The sequence below is a fragment of the Mytilus trossulus genome, chromosome 5 (assembly GCF_036588685.1).
Source record: "Mytilus trossulus isolate FHL-02 chromosome 5, PNRI_Mtr1.1.1.hap1, whole genome shotgun sequence".
NCBI classification, from domain to species: Eukaryota; Metazoa; Mollusca; class Bivalvia; order Mytilida; family Mytilidae; genus Mytilus; species Mytilus trossulus.
The window spans coordinates 51,960,014-51,982,906 of record NC_086377.1 but is presented as its reverse complement, the minus strand read 5'-3'; the positions used below and the strand labels follow the sequence as shown (position 1 = coordinate 51,982,906).

At 33.1% G+C, this 22,893-nt stretch overlaps 1 protein-coding gene across 1 annotated transcript; it reads left to right on the top strand.

The window, feature by feature from the left end:
- The first annotated feature begins 363 nt into the window (after positions 1-363).
- LOC134718057 (uncharacterized) lies at positions 364-4,978 on the top strand. The gene is made up of 2 exons (XM_063580553.1): positions 364-725; positions 4,715-4,978. Exons 1-2 carry the CDS (start codon positions 561-563, stop codon positions 4,976-4,978), a joined length of 429 nt encoding a protein of 142 aa, XP_063436623.1. The 5' UTR covers positions 364-560.
- The last annotated feature ends 17,915 nt before the right edge of the window (positions 4,979-22,893 follow it).

The window sequence follows — 22,893 nt, the reverse complement described above, 5'->3', positions numbered from 1 at the left end:
GGACATGTGACTGGCGGACATTTCGTAACATGAGGCATCTATAAACAAAGTATGAAGCATCCAGGTCTTCCATCTTCTAAAATATAAAGCTTTTAAGAAGTTAGCTAACGCCGCCTCCGCCGGATCACTATCCCTATGTCGAGCTTTCTGCAACAAAAGTTGCGGGCTCGACAAAAAATAAGGCCTGAAGATATTAAAAAGAGGATTAATTGGGACACCGAACACCATCTGAAAAACTGTGTCTCAGAAAGTTACAACCTAAAAATCCCAACAACAAAGCTAAACAGCTGAACTTTCCTAATGACACTTCTTTTTGAAGCCACATTGCATTTTAAAAAGTTAAAAATTGCATGCTCCCTTAATAGATATTTATTGATGACTACATATTAAATCTATTTCCATTGCAGAGAACAGTCAGTCAAAACGTGACCACATACATTGGTTGGCTTCACTATTGCCATTTGAATGCTAAGTACATCATGGTTTAGAACACAAAAAAGCAACAAAATGTCGGGCCGCGCCCAGTAGTTCTTAGTAGAAACATCGGTGATGAGCAACTCATGGCATTACTTAAAAAAACTTTTTTTACACGAGGAAGAAGTGTAAAAGGCATGGCCACTAACATGACCTTTACATTTGGAAATGTGAAAGGGGTAGAAATAGCAGAAATTTCAGACGTGTTGTCAAATCCAAAACCCCATATTTATCTTCTGTCCAAAGAAAAGGTAAGTAGATTTAAATTTATTTGTATTTACCAAATACAAAACATTTGGTAAGGGAGAGACCAACTTAAATATTTATGAATTGTAACAAAAGGGCGGGCCCTGGTATCATTTTCAAATTAAAATATCTTTTTTGTGACAATGTAAATTATACAATAATAATTTTGATACGCCCGTCAAAAATTTTGATGGAAAGTATTATGGTATACAAATGTTTGCCCTGGCATCCGTCTGTCTGTCAGGCGTAAACATGTCACACCGTAACTTGAAAATTTCCAAATTTCATGAAACTTAATATAGTTGCTTTTTATGATGGTGAAACTATCTATATACTTTTTGGTGAAAATAAGATCACAACTTTTTGAGTTACAGGACATTGTAACTAAAACGGGAGTGTATTTTTATACAAATGCAAACATTTCAATTTTTTGGTCGTATATTGGTATCACGTTGGCGTCGTCGTCATCGTCCGAATACTTTTAGTTTTCGTACTCTAACTTTAGTAAAAGGGAATAGATATCTATGAAATTTTAACACAAGGTTTATGACCACAAAAGGAAGGTTGGGATTGATTTTGGGAGTTTTGGTCCCCGGACCCAACAGTTAAGGAATTAGGGGCCAAAAAGGGCCTAAATAAGCATTTTCTTGGTTTTCGAACTATAACTTTAGTTTCAGTAAATAGAAATCTATGAAATTTTGACACAAGGTTTTATGACTACAAAAGACAGGTTGGGATTGATTTTGGGAGTTAAGGTCCGAACAGTTTAGGAATAAGAGGCCCAAAGGGTCCAACATTAAACTTTGCTTGATTTCATAAAATTGAATAATTGGGGTTCTTTGATGTGCCGAATCTAACTGTGTATGTTGATTCTTAATTTTTGGTCCCGTTTTGAAATTGGTCTACATTAAGGTTCAAAGGGTCCAAAATTAAACTTAGTTTGATTTTAACAAAAGTTGAATCCTTGGGTTTCTTTGATATGCCTAATCCAAAACTGTACTTAGATTTTTTATTATTGGCCCAGTTTTCAAGTTGGTCCAAATCAGGGTCTAAAATTAAACTTTGTTTGATTTCATCAAAAATTGAATAATTCGGGTTCTTTGATATGTCAAATCTAAATGTTTATGAAGATTCTTAATTTTTGGTCCCGTTCAAATTGGTCTACATTAAAGTCCAAAGGGTCCAAAATTAAACTAAGTTTGATTTTAACAAAAATTGTATTCTTGGGCTTCTTTGATATGCTGAATCTAAACATGTACTTAGATTTTTGATTATGGTCCCAGTTTTCAAGTTGGTCCAAATCAGGATCTAAAATTATTATATTAAGTATTGTGCAATAGCAAGAAATTTTCAATTGCACAGTATTGCGCAATAGCAAGAAATCTTCAATTGCACAGTATTGTGCAATAGCAAGTATTTTCAATTGCACAGTATTGCGCCATAGCAAGAAATATCTAATTGCACAATATTGTGCAATAGCAAGAAATTTCAATTGGAGTTATCTTTCTTTGTCCAGAATAGTAGTTGAATCAACTTAAATCAATGTTTTATAAAATACACAATGTATATTCACTTTTACTACCAACTGATAAATTAAAACAATCTTTACCATTCAGTGATAACAAGCACTTTTTTTACATTTTGATATTTTATGATGTATTTAAATGAATGATTATTGTTGCAAACTCCATTAGAAATTTGAATTAAGATCGGTTTTGGAATAAAGGATAGGGGGATGAGGGTTCAATTTTTCTCATTTGAAATTTCATTAATAAAAAGAAAATTTTTCAAACATTTTTTTGAGAGGATTAATATTGAACAGCATAGTGAATTGCTCAAAGGCAAAACAAAAATTTTAAGTTCATTAGACCACATTCATTCTGTGTCAGAAACCTATGCTGTGTAAACTATTTAATCACAATCCAAATTTAGAGCTGAACCCGGCTTGAATGTTGTGTCCATACTTGCCCTAACCGTTCAGGGTTCAACCTCTGCGGTCGTATAAAGCTGCGCCCTGCGGAGCATCTGGTTAGTTTTATAATATACATTTTGTAAAGGTTGTTTCCTTGAGCAGTGAAAATCAAGTTAAATTTTAATTTTGGCTATAATACCTTTCAGGTCATGGATTGTGTTATAAAAAAAACCATGGTCTAAATAAAAAGGTACTTCTTCGTGATGAGTTTTAGGATGACTGAGAGAGGACTGTTGGATGTATATATATTATAGCCTTTATAAATTTCTTATAAAGATATGTGAAACCAATACATTGATCAAAATCTGCTTCTTTAATATGCAAAGCATTGAAAAATTGATTCATGATTGTGAATTCATTATATTTCAGTGGTTGCAAAAGTTCATGGTGCAGCTAAACCACAAATCTATATATTGTAAACCAACTTATTTTGCGGATACTTTATTTCGCGTTTATACCCAGCTAGTCAACTTTGCAGCGATTTAATTTAAAGATTTTCTTATTTACTGAATGTAGTTTGATAGGGAAAGATACAAGTTATTCCTTTTTGCAACGATTTAATTTCGCATTATTTTTCTACTCGCGAAAATAAATTGCTCGCGAAATTAAGTTGTTTAACAGTATACAACACAAAAAGATATATTTTAATACATATTTATAAAGTTTTGTAAGTGATCATTCACAAAACCATGAGTTCCTGTATCCACGAATTAACAAAATTTCATCCACTCATGAAAATTGATGCCCTCGTACAAAAATAGATGAATTCACAGTACCAATTAATTGATTTCTGAACTAAAAGTGTAGAGAACTGGCTCCTTAATTTTAATGGTAGGAGAATATGGGCCAGTAACCTACAGAGTTTGACGGACTAGATTCCCAAGTATATATATACTGTAAATTCAGAAATTATTGTGAGGTTTTTATTATTGTGAATAATGTGAGAGAGTTAGAAATGCCATAATTTAAACTAGCATTTTGAAATATTTTATATGAAATCAAACCGGATTTTTCTCAAAATAGTAAAAATGAAAATCCCATTTAAGTCTAAATTGACAAAATCACAATAATAAATTCACGCAATAATATCTGAATTTACAGTATATAAAAAAAAGACTCTTGGATCAGGGCTGGTCTCTAAACCTGTATGCAAAAAATACTCTGTGGGTATGAGCTAGAAAACTAGGGTTTAAAAATACTACTTTGAGATTTGTTTTGTTATTAAGGTCTTTCCTTTTACTATAAGGTAAGACCTTACTGTATTTCTTCTGATTATTATTATTATTATTTTTTCGTTATTTCCCAAAAAAGTATGCGACCTGTTAAAATGATATAAGTTATCTGGTATCAATCAGTTGACCAAAAGCTATCTTGTGGTTAGGGCACAACCCATAACATTTCCTTTATATCGGTTATCTCCCCTTACACTAAAAATATTGTTATCAGTTGAACTCCATAACCATAATAGGTAGAACAAAACGAAGGTGGAATTTGTTCAGGAGCAGATCCCTGGTTCTTTGTTACATTTGGATCAAAAAGATTAAACCAATCGTTAGTAGGGTTATGCCCCTTTGAAAATTAACCAGTGTTGGTTGGCAACTGAAACTCAGAAAATGTAAGTTGTAGCCACCTATAGCTAGGATCTTCATAAATTATTATCAATTTGACGTGACCACGAAAATTGACCTAAGGTCAAGGTCATGAACTAGATTTTGACCTTAGTTTGTTATCAGATTTACTCAATAACTGTAAAAGATGGCTGATAAAATGTAACAGAGAAAATGTGTGTCTTGACAAGATCTACATTTGTTATTTTTTCGGTCCAAAATTATTGGACCAACAATTATGGACCTCATTGAATGTTTTTGTCCTAAACAACCATTTGTTATGAACATTGCATAAAAGTCCTTAGCAACCATATACTTTTGAACTAAGAAAGCTATTAATAAAAAAAAAAGAAAAGCCCTTTCAATTTTTCATGATCAATTGACTTATTAATATATATCAATGCTATTTTTGCAGATACCAGACATGGCAGTCTATTCTTCCGACTCTGATGAATTGATGGACCCACAAATGACATCTGCACCAGCGTTTACTTCTCAATACACTTCACCTATAATGCATGGAGCTAGTTCATCCTTGGGCACCCCAAATTTCACCCTTTCTACAATTTGCAACACACCGTGCAACACACCAGTTTTAAGTAGACAAGGCACATCTCACTGGAATGAGTCTGGAACACCAGAAGTGAGTATTAAAAATCTGTATACTTTTGGGTTTTGATTCAAAATTTTATTTTAGTGATATTTAGTTTTTCAGGGTGGGGGGTTTCCAGCCGTGTCTCAAAAACAATTTATGGTTATTGCTTAAAACTTTCTCAGAAACTCCTGAACAGTAAAAGTCAAAATCGCTATTATTGAACTTGACCTTCATTTAGTTGTCAGTAACAACATATTAAAATTTTAAAAGCTTTGGTTGAACTGTTCATGAGTTAATGCACGGACACGACTGGAAACTCCATTTTTCCATCATTAAAGAACCATAACTCCTGAACGGTAAAAGTCAAATTAGCCATTATTGAACTTGACCTTCATTTAGTTATCAGTATTTTAAAAGCTTTGGTTGAACGGTTCATGAGTTAATGCACGGACAACATTTGATTGCCGCCCGCCCCGGTCGCCGTACATCCCCAATCAATAACCGACATTTTTGTCCCTAAAATCCGGTTAACGAGTTCTATAAAATATATAAGTTTCTCAAAGGTTTTGCGACGGTGCAAATATTAAACTTTACAATATAAATAGATATCCTTTACCAATGAATTCAAATAGCAAAAGCTATGCTATTTAACAAATATATAGCGAATAAGCTTCATCTAAATCATCAAATAAAGAAATATGAAATTTATAGTTTTAAACAAGGGAAATAATGATGACATAATAATCCTAACTGCCACACTTGTATGAAATGCATTCAAATATCTTCTCTGAACTTACTTATAAAAAAGAAGATGTGGTATGATTGCCAATGAGACAACTATCCACAAAAGACCAAAATGACACACACATTAACAATTATAGGTCAATTGGAACCAAACTTGTTTACATTGGTTCTTGTATTGATTCTTTTTAAACGATCTGGCATAGCGGGAACATAGTTAAACAGTTGCTCAAAACAACCAATTGGAACAAAACCTAGTTCCCTTTGCAAATTGTTTCCGGCCGGTTTTGGTTTGATCCAAGGCCTCCGAGGGGAACAACGATTTCACATTGGACCCTGTAGGAGATAGTTTTAAATATTTGATGTTGAATTTACCGTTTTTGAGAAACACAAGGCCAAAAGGGGTGAACCAAGAACAAATTGGAAATCAATTTTTTTTTGTCCGATTTTGATGAAGATGTTTGGAACAGAAATCATATGAAGGTATTTTAATGGATTATGTAATTTCTTGGCGGTTTTGAAAAAGAAGAGTACCAAAAAGGATCTAGACTGAAAATGCTTCAACTTGATGGAACGAAAAATGTTGTTCGACATGTGTATACTTTATAGATTTATATTTTTATTTTGTAAATTTCATACATTGTATTTTACTTAATTTTTTAAGTTTTTTGTTTATCGTTTCCAACAAACAAGAGGCCCAAATCGGGTCTAGAGATGTGATTGGCCCTTTCGGAGCGATTGAATTGGATGGAGTCTAGCAAATTAATATGTCTACATTTACTTTGTGTCAACAATTACCCGAATGTACCCTTTATACGGTCGTTACTTGCTACGCTCTACGGAGCACATTTTTACACAGAATTTATAGAACTAATTGCAAACAAACTACTAGTAAATCCTTACAATAAATATATCTGTCAGGTATGTCTCCAATCGTAGATGGCCGCCCGCGGAAAACGTAGTGTAAGTGCATCTTATTTGGAAATGCATAGAAAGATCTTCTACTTAGAAACTACTAAGCAAATTGAAGCAAAACTTATCATTGGATGGCCTTCTAGCAAAATTGTGTTCGGCAGGACAGGGTAAAATCCAACTTGATTGCCAGTGACGAACGTAGTTGAGATTATACCATATGGCGAAATTTATTGAAAGATATTTTCTAAAAGTACCGTGCAAATTACAATGAAACTTGGTCACAATGATCTTTTAAAATGCACAGGCAAACTATGTCTGGTAGGTTAAACTATAACCCAAGATTGCAGGAATTACTAACAACATAGTTTAACATTGGACCCTGAGCTGAGGGCCAGGGGGATCAAAGATCTTAAACAAAACTACTGAGACCAAACTTGATAACATTTGTTTTTGTATGAACACTTTTCAAGCAGTGCTATATTCATCCTTGATGGGCAATAACAGGGAACATACCTATTATATCGGGGTCTAAATTGGGCTGGCTTATGTAGCCACGGTTGATGTGAGCGATACAGCCTCTTAATAGTCTTTTGTTTCATATCCTAAAGTATTGGCACAAAAAGTTTGTCATTAAACTAGATCCTTGAGTACAAGAAAGTAGAAACAAAACCATTCAAACGAATGCGATCAACATAGGAATATCATATCCCATTGGCAAACTTTTTTGTGCCGAGACCAGGCGTTAAAAATCAGGCATGAGCTTTGTGTCAACACTTGCCCTACTGTTTGTTCCCTTGATAAATGTGATCGTATCATGCTGCACTAGGCGTAGAGAGTATTTTCTTTTATATTTACCATAATCAACAACAAAAAATCTAGACCAAGAAACAGTATATAGTAACTCCTAGTAATTTTGTTTGATATAATTCTTGTATGGTAAAACCAAATATCAAACCTACTTATATTATATATATAATTAATTTCTAAAAAAATGTTTATGCAAAATCATTATTGTATAAAAAATGTATAGCAAATGTTCAATTCGGTAAGGCAGCAATCAATGTCCGAAACAATAGCTCTGCGTCATCGTATGATGTGATGATGGGAAACTGATCTCGTCTGTTTCCAGTAAGCAACTCGACAATGTTAATAAATTCATTGCTACAGCCATGCTCTGGAAAGTTCTCTGTATATTCCTCTATGAGATTGTCAATTGTTTGTAAGTTACATGGTAAAGGAAATGAACAGTCTCTTCCACCAAAGATCTCTGGCTGATAGTATAACATATTTGGAATACCACTTGGTGTTACAACTTCAGCACGTTGTCTTCTTATTCTATGTGAGTTCCAGTTCTCAGCAAACATGTCCAATTGATGTTGGATAACGGAGAGGAAACAAAATCGAACACATTCTTTATGTACTGGACCCGATACATTAAGAAGTCCAGTGTTTTGGAAATCCTGGAAACGGTTTCTCCAAAACTGGGTGAACTCGTTTTAAGTGTACCCCAAAGCCTTTCTATTCTTTGATTTGCAACAGATCTTCCGACGAGAAAAGAATTTTGACCCGACATTTCATCGTTTTGATTATGTCGCAACGATCTTTGTAAATCCCTCATTATGACGTTTTCTGTTCCTGCATCCGATCGAACAACCCTTGGAAGCATTTTTCTTTGTTTGATCCAATTAAGATACCAGTAACCGACATATCTGGGGTTATTGTTGGAGGGACTTGCTATCAACCATAAAAGTTTACGAGAGTATCCATCGATTGCCCCATGTATAGCTATGCCGTAGGGTTTTAATTTATCGTAACCATCGACATGAATCAGATAGTTTGGTCCTCTATTGTAGTACACTCTCCTTCGAAGAACTCGACGCGATCTGTTAAGTACACCCTGTTGGTCTATTGTTCTTAAGCAAAGCCTTGCTCTTGATTGTGTGACGCAAAGTCCAAAGCCTATGTTCAGAGTCCTCCACATATACCTGTATCCAACATTAGACAGGCCATTACGGTGTAAAGCCAGGATTGTCCTTACAACTGTAGGTAATGGCGACTGGTTGTTACGTCGTCTGCTATTTAATCTTCTCTTAAGTCTTTTTAACATGGAACAACTCATGAATGTTCCGTGAACAAACAAAAGAAATCCACATATTTGAAGGGACGTGTAGCATAATTGATGATAGTATTGGACTAGTTCAGGCACAGAAGCATCATCGCCTGGGTAAGGTATTCCTGTAACGTCATGATCAGCAACACAAAGGAGACAACAGAGTAACTGAAACATAAAGATAGAAATTACACGTATGATGTAATGATAAAATGAAAAATCCGATTGGCTTGATATCTAAATAGGGTGTTCACTGTGACGTCATCAGCTTACTATAAGTAACTACTAGGAAATGCGCTGCGCCTTCATATTTAATGGAATACGAAATGGAAAAATACACAGTAAGTTTTGACAATCCAAAATAAATCTTCATGGCGATATTTATATCATATTTCATTTTTAAATTTACCCGTTATAGGTATCAGGTATAAGCATATGATATTTTCACATTTGAACATGTTTTCATTTTCAAACAAGAGGACATATCTTCTTCCAGCATATTGCAATCGAATAAACATTTTAAAAGTCATCTGATGCCTAAACGAATTTATTTTGTTTGGTTGATTTTTGTACCATATCTTAAAGAAACAACAAATAGTGTACCTAATGAATAAAATTTGTTATGAAAAAAATATGTTTCAATTTTTGCTAAATTTGTTGTAACATCATGCCTCCTTAAACATGATATCTAGTTCTTTATCAATCATTGACTAATTTATAAAATTTGGTCGCATATTGTCAAAGTCAATCAACCATAAAAACAAGGCCATGATCAAATTACAGGTATCAAAATGACATCCCCTGGTAGTGGGGAACCTCCTTGTCTTATATCATCAACCTAAGTCAAAGCTAAAATTACACTTCAGACTATCATCCCCTTGTAGTTGGAGACGTTAATGCCAAATATTATCAACCTTAGACTTCTATTTCTTGAGATATGGACTTAAGCAGTAAACTCGGTTGCAAAATTGACTATTAAAGTTCTTCAGGGTCATTCAAGCATTTAAAATAGGTCAAAGATAAATGGCACATGACTGACTGACAATAACAATATGTAGGAAATCTGCATCCTAAATATAAGAACCTTACTCGTTATGCTTCACGAGATAAAGACATGAGCAGCAAACTTGGTTGCAATGTTAACGCCATATATTCACCGTCGCCTGTAAAACCGTACCTACATGTCTCGCTTTTACTGCGCATGCTAGACAAAATATGAAGAAAACTTTATATCATGGTTCACTATATTTTTCGCTAGACCCGTGTAAATGTGTGCTCATTTTTCCTATTTTGGTAATCCTTTATTTTTTGTAATTTTTGGCCGTTTAAGGCGCAGTTTTTACAAAAAATAAATCACAATACAGTATTAAACCTTTTTCATACTTTCCACGAAGATGGAGCTGATTAGTCTAAATGAAGAAAAACATTATAAAAACTATACAAGAAAGTTTTGACAAATTTTTGTTTTGTTTTTAAGCCAAAGTGTGTTGATTTGATGTTCGATGTCAGCAACATATTTCTTTGTTTTACTTTCAACATTACCTTTAAAATATTGCTTGCTTCCATAGTCTTTGATCATTTATTAGACGGGCAGGTGACCAAGCAGCTGAAATAGACGATATTTCTTCAATTGAAATGTTTAATGAATAGCAAAATCTTCTAATCGGTCAATATCAAAATAAAGTGAACACATATTTCGTTTCGCATCATGCTTTTCTACCTGGCATTAGTGGCGAATGCAGGGGGTCCGGGGTTGGAACCCTCTTTTACATTTATTTGGAAGATCAATGCAATTGAATGGGGACATATAGTTGGAACTCCCCTTTATCGTGGGCTAGGATCCCCATACCCAACCCTTATAAATGACAAGATCCACCCTGCTAGTTGTGAATCAAATTATTTGTTTAGATTACTAAATTTTTTTTGCTTAGCTGTTTTGAATTAAATGAGCCATGGAGATTGATCTACAAAGGACTCTGAAAGGCGAAAGGGAGGGACCATTCAGTTTTTTTTACATTTTTCATTGACAGTCGTACAGAGCGGGTAGTGTACTTGGGATGGGATGGCGGGGAGAGGGGTGAAACCCTTTAAGTAGAATATATCTTTACTAATAGCAGACGTCTTACTCTAGATCTTATCACAGGTCACGTTAAATTGTAACTTTTCAATGCCCTTTCATTCAAACAATAACGTTTTTTCTCCCTATGATCTTTTTTCATTTTGTGTTCAGTATTGCTTCATATTAAAATATAACGCTAAGTCTCCAAAGAAAACAAATATAAACTTACTTATGACTCGTTTCCACTGCTCCCGCTGATGTTGTTGCTGTCGATCTCCATCTTTAATGTGTCAGCACAGGAAGTAAAATACGGACCGTGGGAATCTGACCGCGAGAACGAATAAAGTTAACATCAAATAAGCAAGTTGACTTAATTAATAAACAAGTCGACTTCTTATTTTATGTCATTTACATTTATATTAACAAGTCGACATCGTAATCAAAAACTTTTTCTTTATCATTCCGACAAGTTGACTTCAACATGATGATTTAATATCAAATAAACAAGTTGTCGACTTAATCAATTAACAAGTTGAATTCAACATGCCGGCTTCTTATTACTATGCCATTATATTTATATCAGCAAGTCGACATTGTAAAACAATTTTTCTACATCATTCCGACAACTGGACTTCAACTTGATGATAAGATTCCAGCTTATAACACACAACTTAACTAATAATTCCGACTTATTAGCAACAAAATAACTTTACAAGGGGTGTACCATATGCGCTTCCATACGCCGGAAAGTAAATTTCATGATGTTGATGTTATTTTCTTAAAGTTAACTTATTGTTTTGAGTCAAAGCGGCAAAGATAGTTTCTTCTTTGCAACTTTTCAACGCTTTGTGAATGTATTTCTAAGTAACGTCTTTATTGTTGATCGTGTTAAATTCATATGAGGACTGCAAGTTGGAAGACATGAAGTGACAATTACTTTTTACATCACACAGGTAATGGAAAATAATTTGTCGTTTTCAGTATGAAATAAATCCTATAACCAGGGACTAAATTTTGATATTTTATATCTAGTATCTGTTACAATTTTTTACAATTTCTACGACCGCATCGTATATGGTCGTATATTGGTATCACGTTGGCGTCGTCGTCGTCCGAATACTTTTAGTTTGAGCACTCTAACTTTAGTGATAGTGAATAGAAATCTATGAAATTTTAACACAAGGTTTATGACCACAAAAGGAAGGTTGGGATTGATTTTGGGTGTTTTGGTTCCAACAGTTTAGGAATTAAGGACCCAGGTAAGCATTATTCTTAGTTTTGGCACAATAACTTAAGTATAAGAAAAGATAATTCTATGAAATTTGAACACAAAAGTTTATGTCCATAAAAGGAAGGTTGGGACATCGTTGTTTGTCTGTTTGTTTGTTTGGGGTTTTACGACGTTTTCAGCACATTTTGGCTATTTTTCAACCCTTGTCAATTAAGATAGGAGTAATACAAACCCCGCCACAGTGACATTCGAAATCACAACCTCAGTGTTGACAGGCTAGTGATCAATAATAGTCATGACGAACTACATAGACTCCTCGGCCACCGAGGCCCCCATCGTTATTTGTTGTTTTTAAATATAGTGTTCTGGGCTCATATAGAGTATACAGTATATATATATGTATACATAAAATATTTTTTTCGAATATAATAATATATAATATATCGGATTATAGATTAAAAGATTACCTTTTGAAAAGAGAGCTAAAAAAATTACCTCATACTGCATCGTTTGCAAATCACCAAGAGAAACCCTTTTCCTTTTCCCGTCTGGCTTTTTAGCGATACTGGAAGAACTGGTATCTTCTTCAACGGCAAATTCGTCTGTCAAACTAATAAGTGAAATGGAAGACGTAGAGGCTGTGCTTGATCTTGGTATTGATCTGAAGCTACTAAAAACAATCACTCATCGTTAATCTGTTTTATAATACTATTTTGAGACAAATGTTTTTTGACGTTTTCAAAAAATTATCAAAAATCATTTCAAATTCCGAGAAGCGTTTTACATTCATCCTTTGATATCTAAATGTACATACTGTATTATTGTTGTGCGTGTTATATTTTTTGAAAGCAATTAGCAAATTGTTGCTTAAACGAGGACCGCGTTTAATAACTAGTGTTCTTTATCTTTCAGGAAACTACTAAAACTTCTTTAAAGCTTTAAAGGGTCTAATACTGAAATATCATGACAGATGATATCAACATGTTTTTTGGTAGTCATTGTTTAGCTATTAGCATTTATATAATTTTCTATATAACAAAAGCTTAAAGAGAAACAAGACCGTTCGGGATGTATTCTTCTGAACAAACTATTAATGAATTAAAAAAATATATAATGAGATTTAACTTTGTGCAAAAAGTAGGTACTTACAACAAGTAGCTTTTGAGTAATAACAATTTAAATTGTATAACCATGACTGATACATACCTTTATATCTACCATATCCAGAGTTTCAATGAACCTCACTTCATCATTGTATATATTGAGGCTGGAAATAACTATCATCAATTATATATATGCAGGATTTTCAAATTCAACATTCCCCTTGATATACACACATTAAATAACTCAAGTACATGATTTACTACATGAACAATAATATTTTTTTACTGATTGCACAAATATACCTTCCTAAGGTCATATTGCAAAAAAAATTGATTTTCTTAGGTATTTAATTTTTCTTTTTTTCATTTATCAAGCGAAATAAGATTTCTAGAGATGATTGTGTTAAGTAAAACTAAAGGCTGTATCGCTATTTGAGAATCTGTGACACTTGCACTTTTTTTATTCTACAATCACTTTTCTTTGTGGAATCGGACACATGTTATTCTAATGTAAATAATTGAACATATGTGATGTTCAGTAATGAAGAACAATTAGCGATAGGTGTATTTAATTTAATGAGGAATTAAAAAACATTTTTCTGTTTAAAAGGCTAACTTAATAATTGACCCTTTATAGACCAGACTAATGTTTGTGTCATTTTGGTCTTTTGTGGATAGTTGTCTCATTGGCAATCATAAATGTTTGTGTCATTTTGGACTTTTGTGGATAGTTGTCTCATTGGCAATCATACCACATCTTCTTTCTTAAATTATGACCCTGATTCTAATACTTATCTAATAAATATAAAAAAAATTAATGAAATGTGTAAATAGTTACTTCAATCACAATACTTTACATACTCTTTTGGATGATATGGTCGTCAAATATGACATCCACATACAAATGCTTCCTCATGAGATATAATGCAACTAGAATGAAATGTCTGGAAACACTTTAAGCACTTTTTATATTGTGAATTTCCCTGACAAAATACTCCTGCACCACATTTATCTCGGTCAGATATCTTTCTGTCGTCTAGGAAAATTACTTCCATGAAAGTTAGAAAGGATAAGCATTGATCTCCTACTTTTTGAAGAGCCAAAATGCTTATTGTACTTTTGCCATTTTTCCATTAAAAATAAAGACGCTCCTTCCTTGTGTAATTGTATATTCAGATTAAGTGCATTTGGTATATGCATCAGGTGATATAAAGCTGGAAAATATTCAAATGAATTGTAGTTATTGATTGTACAAATATATTACAATAAATAACATAGTTGAAATTGTTAAAAATCTTATACATAAATTAATAAAGTGAAATAATCTAAGACATAGGAAGTTAACTGTACAGGAGTATATACCTATACTATTATGTGAACCATACTGTAAATTCAGAAAGATTTCAGATTATTTATATAATTTAAATTTGTTGGAATAGCCATGGCACTTGCTTAATGAATTTTTAAATTATCATGTCTATACAGTTTTTCTTGAAATCATGATAATTATTCTCAAATTCCAAATATGCAAATCACCTGATTATATTATTTTGAGTAATAAAAATAATCCTTATTGTAAAAAAAAATCAATATCATTAATGAAATAAAGTGCTTTACCCAATTCATCTTCCATGTCACAACAAGGGGAGTCAAATTCTTTTTTCATCTCCTCCAGGATCAGATCTTTTGATGGTCATTTGAATCGCAGCCCTAATATTTAAAGAATGATATACCACTTTAAGTAAACCAGGTATTAAAGAAAAAATACCACAATACAAACCACATCATTAGCTGAAAGATTTCTGTATGCAAAAGGTTTATGTTGGCAGGAATCTTTGAAAGAAAAGCGATTGTTTTCCGAAATGACAAAATCGCAATATTGAGTGCACACAAGAATTTCTGAATTAACAAAATTTAAAACCATTTTCCGAGGCCCATTTTTCAATTCTTCAAAAACATAATTGTAGTTTTCTTTTTATGTTATTCATATTTTTGCCTCTGTAACATATTAAAAAATCATTAACGTACAATGGACCTTCAATATTATTAGCTCACCGGGCCCGAAGGGCCAAGTGAGCTTTTCTCATCACTTGGCGTCCGTCGTCCGGCGCTAACTTCTACAAAAATCTTCTTCTCTGAAACTACTGGGCCAAATTTAACCAAACTTGGCCACAATCATCATTGATGTATCTAGTTTCAAATTTATATTTTTTGACCCGGCCAACCAACCAAGATGGCCGCCACGGCTAAAAATAGAACATAGGGGTAAAATGCAGTTTTTGGCTTATAATTCAAAAACCAAAGCTTTTAGAGCAAATCTGACATGGGGGTTTAATTGTTTATCAGGTCGAGATCTATCTGCCCTGAAATTTTCAGACGAAGCGGACAACCTTTTGTTGGGTTGCTGCCCCTGAATTGGTAATTTTAAGGAAATTTTGCTGTTTTTGGTTATTATCTTGAATATTATTATAGATAGAGATAAACTGTAAACAGCAATAATGTTCATCAAAGTAAGATTAACAAATAAGTCAACATGACCGAAATGGTCAGTTGACCCCTTTAGGAGTTATTGCCCTTTATAGTCAATTTTTAACCATTTTTCGTAAATCTTAGTTATCTTTTACAAAAATCTTCTCTGAAACTTTTGGGCCAAATTAATCCAAACTTGGCCACAATCATTATTGGGGTATCTAGTTTAAAAAATGTGTGGCGTGACTCGGTCAACCAACCAAGATGGCCGCCATGGCTAAAAATAGAACATAGGGGTAAAATGCAGTTTTTGGCTTATAACTCAAAAACCAAAACATTTAGAGCAAATCTGACAGGGGTTTGATTTAATCTATCTGCCCTGATATTTTCAGACGAATCGGACAACCCTTTGTTGGGTTGCTGCCCCTGAATTGGTAATTTTAAGGAAGTTTTGCTGTTTTTTGTTATTATCTTGAATATTATTATAGATAGAGATAAACTGTAAACATCAATAATGTTCAGCAAAGCAGAATTGACAAATAAGTCAACATACCCCCTAAGGAGTAATATAGTCAATTTTTAACACTTTTCATAAAATTTGTAAATTTTTATTAACATTTTCCACTGAAACTACTGGGCCAAGTTCATTATAGATAGAGATAATTGTAAGCAGCAAGACAGTTTATTACAGTAAGATTTACAAACACATCACCATCACCAAAACACAATTTTGTCATGAATCCATCTGCTTCCTTTGTTTAATATTCACATAAACCAAGGTGAGCGACACAGGCTCTTAAGAGCCTCAAGTTGGTTATTACTCAAGAACGAAAGCATTTAGAGCAAATATGACAAGGGTTTAAATTGTTTATCTGGTCAAGATCTATCTGCCCTGAAATTTTAAGATGAATGAGACAACCCATTATTGGGTTGCTGCCTCTGAATTGGTAATTTTAAGGAAGTTTTGCTGTTTTTTGTTATTATCTTGAATATTATTATAGATAGAGATAAACTGTAAACATCAATAATGTTCAGCAAAGTAGGATTGACAAATAAGTCAACATAAACAAAATGGTCAATTGACCCCCTAAGGAGTAATATAGTCAATTTTTAACACTTTTCATAAAATTTGTAAATTTTTATTAACATTTTCCACTGAAACTACTGGGCCAAGTTCATTATAGATAGAGATAATTGTAAGCAGCAAGACAGTTTATTACAGTAAGATTTACAAACACATCACAATCACCAAAACACAATTTTGTCATGAATCCATCTGCTTCCTTTGTTTAATATTCACATAAACCAAGGTGAGCGACACAGGCTCTTAAGAGCCTCTAGTTGGTTATTACTCAAGAACGAAAGCATTTAGAGCAAATATGACAAGGGTTTAAATTGTTTATCTGGTCAAGATCTATCTGCCCTGAAATTTTAAGATGAATGAGACAACCCATTATTGGGTTGCTGCCTCTGAATTGGTAATTTTAAGGAAATTTTGCTTTTTTTGGTTATTATCTTGAATATTATTATGGATAGAGATAAACTGTAAACAGCAAAAATGTTTAGCAAAGTAAGATTTACAAATAAGTCAACAGGACCAAAATGGTCAGTTGACCCCTTAAGGAGTTATTGCCCTTTATAGTCAATTTTTATCCATTTTTCGTAAATCTTAGTTAATTTTTACAAAAATCTTCTCCTCTGAAACTACCGGGCCAAATTTAACAAACAGAATCATTATTAGGCTATCTAGTTTAAAACTTGTGTTTTAGGACCAGACAAACCAACCAAGATGGCCGCTAAGAATAAAAATAGAACATAGGGGTAAAATGCAGTTTTTGGCTTATAACTGAAAAACCAAAGCATTTAGAGCAAATCTGACAAGGGTTTAAATTGTTTATCTAGTCAAGATCTATCTGCCCTGAAATTTTGAGATGAATCGGACAACTTGTTGTTAGGTTGCTGCACCTAAATTGGTAATTTTAAGGAAATTTTTGCTGTTATGGGTTATTATCTTGAATATTATTATAGATAAAATAAACAGCAATAATGTACAGCAATTTAAGACTAAAAAATAAGTCAAAATGACCAAAATGGTCAATTGACCCACTAAGAAGTAATTGTCCTTTATAATCAATTTTTAACAATTTTCATAAAACTTTTAAATTTTACTAACATTTTCCACTGAAACTACACGGACAAGTTCATTATAGATAGAGATAATTGTGAGCAGCAAGAATGTTCAGTAAAGGAAGATGTACAAACACATCACAATCACCTAAACACAAAATTTTGTCATGAACTGTCTGCTTCCTTTGTTTAATTCACATATGCCAAGGTGAGCGACACAGGCTCTTTAGAGCCTCTAGTTTTTTTTAAACTTCAACAAGGCTGTTATTTTAAAGACTAAATAATGTAACAGATAAAATACTGCCCTGAGGGACACCCATCTCTTGATCATACAGATCAGACATGATCGAATTAACTCTAACATTAAATTGTCTGTTAGAGAGAAAATTAGAAATAAAATTAGGCATATTGCCTTTCAACCCTCTACATATCAAATAGATCTTTTAAAATACCATATTTCCATGCAGTATCATAGGCCTTCTCAAGGTCGAAAAAGACCGACACCACATGTTCATTTTTTGCAAAACCATTACGGACAAATGATTCGAATCGAACAAGATGATCAAGAGTACTGCGGCCCTGTCGGAATCCACACTGGATCTTGGCTAAAAGCCCATTGGATTCCAAGAAACAAACAAGGCGAGCATTGACCATCCGTTCGAGTGATTTACAGACACAACTGGTAAGAGCAATTGGTCGATAATTAATAGGATCCGTATGATCTTTACTTGGTTTTGGAATAGGCACGACGGTTGCAAGCTTCCAGATTGATAGTAAATCACCAGATTCCCAGATGTTATTCATAAGCTGCAAGAGAGCTTCTAGTGAGGAATCTGGCAAGTGTTTTAAGAGTTGGTAGTGAATATTATCAGACCCACAAGCTGTATCATGGGCTTTTGACAGAGATGTTTTATGTTCTTCAAGAGAAAATAGTTCATTATAATTTTCACCATTTTTTGATTTAAAGTTTAATTTAATTCTTTCTTTTTGTTTTTTTTTACTTTTTTAGTCTTCCCTGTAGTTGTTTCGCGAAGAAGACTTCGCAAAAGTTTCACCAAGCTTGTTAGCAATATCCTTTTCAGATGCAAATTGAGTATATACAAATAAAAATCAACAGTAAAATAACGTGATAAAAATTAAAATCGATTTAAATATAATAACATTCTTATATTCTATAATAAATTCCAATTTCTTTTAAAAAAATCAACAATATTTGTAAATGGAACATTATTGAATAAATCATACATATTATTGACATTGAAATGCTTCTTACGAATATCAGCAAAGTCAATACAATTAATTAAAACATGTTTAATAGTATACTTGCAGTTGCAAGGTACACGTTATGGTTCATCTTCATTTTTTAAAAAGTTCGCGTGTGTTATTCTAGTATGACCAATACGACATCTAGTAATAACACACTGATATTTTCTGCACATAATATTATTAAAAGGTTTGCCTACAAAAGTGAGTCAAAAATCATATCTGATATTCTTTCTCAGTCATAGTAACCTTCCATCATTACCGAACTGAACAAAGAAATAACACGATGGGTGCCGTATACGGTGCAGGAAATGCTTTCACTCCCGGTTTTTAGTGGAGTTCGTGTTGTTTCTTAATTGTTATTTGACTGTTGATGTAAATGTCCTTGGTTTTGTGAGTCGTTGTTTACTCCTTTGTTTTGATTATAATTATAGATGCAGTATCGTCATAACAATATATTGTTATTCTTGTGGTATTTTTTAAGTATAGCTTTTCACTTCTGGGACGTATTGTACCTCTTTCGTTTTCGTTTTTTTAAGCCTTACTGATGAAGGCCAATCCAGAAGTCAGAAAAATTAAAATTAAATTTACTGTTCCTTATAGAAAGAAAAGGAATTCTTAAGATGTATAATACGGAAGCTGCAAATGCTTGGAAAGATGATATGTTAGGAATCAAAACTTAAACATTCATAGGAGGATAACTGATATCCAAATCTTATTAATGAAGTATACGTGATCAAGGTAAATAATGTTTTGATCATTGCAATGGACATCAAATACAAATATATTATGTTAATTGATTTACCTTTTCTAACCGAAAATCAAAAGAGACAGATTTTGAATAAGGTATATATATATGTCTCTGATAAAAGACTTGCTTCTAGATCAGAGACTTTTACAGATGTGCATTAATTCATTTAATAACAGGAGGCCACTGTAAACATGTAAAACTTGAAGTAGTCTTGTCTTCAACATCCAATGCATTTGTAGTTACACAAGTAACCCCCATCTCTAAAGTCTACATCTTTCTTTTTTTTTTATAATAAAGTCTCACATATAACAAAGGATTTTCCTACATGATTATAAATTTGTAGAGGGAAAAATATCTTTTTTTTATAACATGGTTGTAGAAGAGGGGATGTATATGTTCTTGCTTTTCACATTTTATTTATTCTTTCTTTACTATTAACATACCAAGGATGGTTTCCTTCTCCTCACATAGAGGTGGGGTTGCCACAGACCACCTGAAGGCAAATGTAGCCTCTTTTTGGTCTTCCTCCTCTGGCTCTGTGCTCTCTTCTGTGTTCTTCTTCAAAAGAATCTCCTCTGTTCTCTCTTCACCTATCTTCTTTCCAAGAACTGTTTTAAGAAAAGTGTAAGAATTAACTATACATTCCACTTGTTGTTCGAATATAGGTTGTTATGATGTAAAAACCGGATGTTTCTAATAAAATCAAGGAGCCGTTTCAAAACAATTTTTATGTATATACAAGGCTTGTATCATATTTAATTTATAAATACAGCTTCTTTATTGTGAATCTAGCTGGTATCATATTCAATTCATAGAGGTTTGTTTATGTAACTTGTTTGTATAGTAGCAATCAGGAATAAAAAGAAATATTTAAAATATAAAAATCCCTTACCACTCCTCTAAACACTTCAGAAGTTTATCGGAAAGGGGTCATCTCAAAATTCATTTAGATGTTGATATAAGCTGTCATCACTTCTTTGATGTTGTTAAAACTTTTAATTGTTTACCTACGCCTGGGACATTTTATATCATCGTTTTTATGACAAATGAAATTTATTAGTTGGATACACTCGTTCGAAAAACGATTTGTGTTGGTAAATTTGACAAAAAATTAAAATAAATATTTTGTATAATTTTCTGGGCATACGTTTAAGTATTTAGTTGTAATTTAACAGTGGTTTCGAAGATACTTTGAGAAATAAATATACTTTTGTGTCTATATGCAATAAACAGAAAGGGAAAACAAGGGGGGAATGATTAAAGACATCAAAAGATACAATATATATATATATATTTAGACAGAGATTCATAATAAATCTTACCTTCAACTTTGCAACCCGTACTACAGTTGATGGGGACTGACATATCACAATGGTGGTGGGGTGGTGCACTGTGATGCACCTCACACCCCTTCCACATCTCAGCATGGTCTCAGACACTCTATTACAGACTCGAAATCCACGGACACATTTCTCTTCCTTTGACGATGCGAAGGCGGCATTAATATACATCAATAGTCGTAATGAAAAAATTACGTGACGTCCTGCCATTTTTATTCCGCGGTCAATATGTGATAACGAGGGAGGACGGATACACGATGCATGCATTTTTTTACTATTTATTTAATAAGTATTTTTTACTATTTTTTTAATAAGTATTTTTTACTATTTTTTTAATAAGTATTTTTTACTATTTATTTAATAAGTATTTTTTACTATTATATGATTTTAAAAATAAAAAGTGAATAAATGAATATTTTTACGGAAAAACTATTCGAATCTAACTTTTACACATTTTTGGCTCACCTGACCTGAAAGGTCAAGTGAGCTTTTCTCATCACTTGGCGTCCGTCGTCCGTCGTCCGTAAACTTTTACAAAAATCTTCTCCTCTGAAACTACTGGGCCAAATTTAACCAAACTTGGCCATAATCATCCTTGGGGTATCTAGTTTAAAAAATGTGTCCGGTGACCTGGCCATCCAACCAAGATGGCCGCCATGGCTAAAAATAGAACACAGGGGTAAAATGTATATTTTGGCTTATATCTTTGAAACCAAAACATTTAGAGCAAATCTGACATGGGGTAAAATTGTTAATCAGATCAAGATCTATCTGCTCTAGAATTTTCAGATGAATCGGACAACTCGTTGTTAGGTTGCTGCCCCTGAATTGGTTATTTTAAGGAAATTTTGCAGTTTTTGGTTATTTTCTTGAATACTATTATAGATAGAGATAAACTGTAAACAGCAATAATGTTCAGCAAAGTAAAACCTACAAATAAGTCGACATGACCAAAATTGTCAGTCAACCCCTTAAGGAGTTATTGCCCTTTATAATCAATTTTAACAAATTTTCGTCAGTGTTTGTAACTTGTACACAAATCTTCTTCTCTGAAACTACATGGCCAAATTAAACCAAACTTGGCAATAATTATCATTGTGGTATATAGTTTGAAAAATGTGTCCGATGACACCGCCTGCCAAACAAAATGGCTGACATGGCTAAAATTAGAACATAGTGGTAAAATACAGTTTTTGAATTATATCTTTAAAACTAAGACATTTAGGGCAAATCTTTCAAGATTTAAATGTCCATCAGAATAAGATCTATCCCCTCGCAAATTTTCAGATGAATCTGACAACTCGTTATTGGGTTGCTGCCCTAAAATTGGTAATTTTAAGGAAATTTTGAAGTTTTTGGTTATTATCTTATATACTATTATAGATAAAGATAAACTGTAAACAGCAATTTTGTTCAGCAAAATAGGATTTACAAATAAGTCAACATGATAAAAATTGTAAGAGTACCCCTTAAGGAGTTATTGCCCTTTATAGTCAATTTTGAACAAATTTTCGTCATTTTTGTAACTTGTACAAAAATCTTCTTTTCTAAAACTATGGGCCATATTAAACTAAAGTGTCCACAATCATCACTATGGTATCTATTTAAAAAAAAGTGTCTAATGACCCCACCTACCAACCAAGATGACCGACATCAGTAAATACAGTAACAGGTGAGCGACACAGGCTCTTGAGAGCCTCGAGTTTTTTATCTGTTCCCCCCCCCCCCCCCCCCCCCCCCAAAAAATGACCGCGAATGACACCTCAAAATATTTATAACCCCTCTCATTTAAAAAAGAAAAAAAAATTGACCCCAATATTTTATAACCCCCTCATATTTATGGCCCCATTTGAAAGGGGGTTATAATTATGCACCCACACTCAAGGGGCT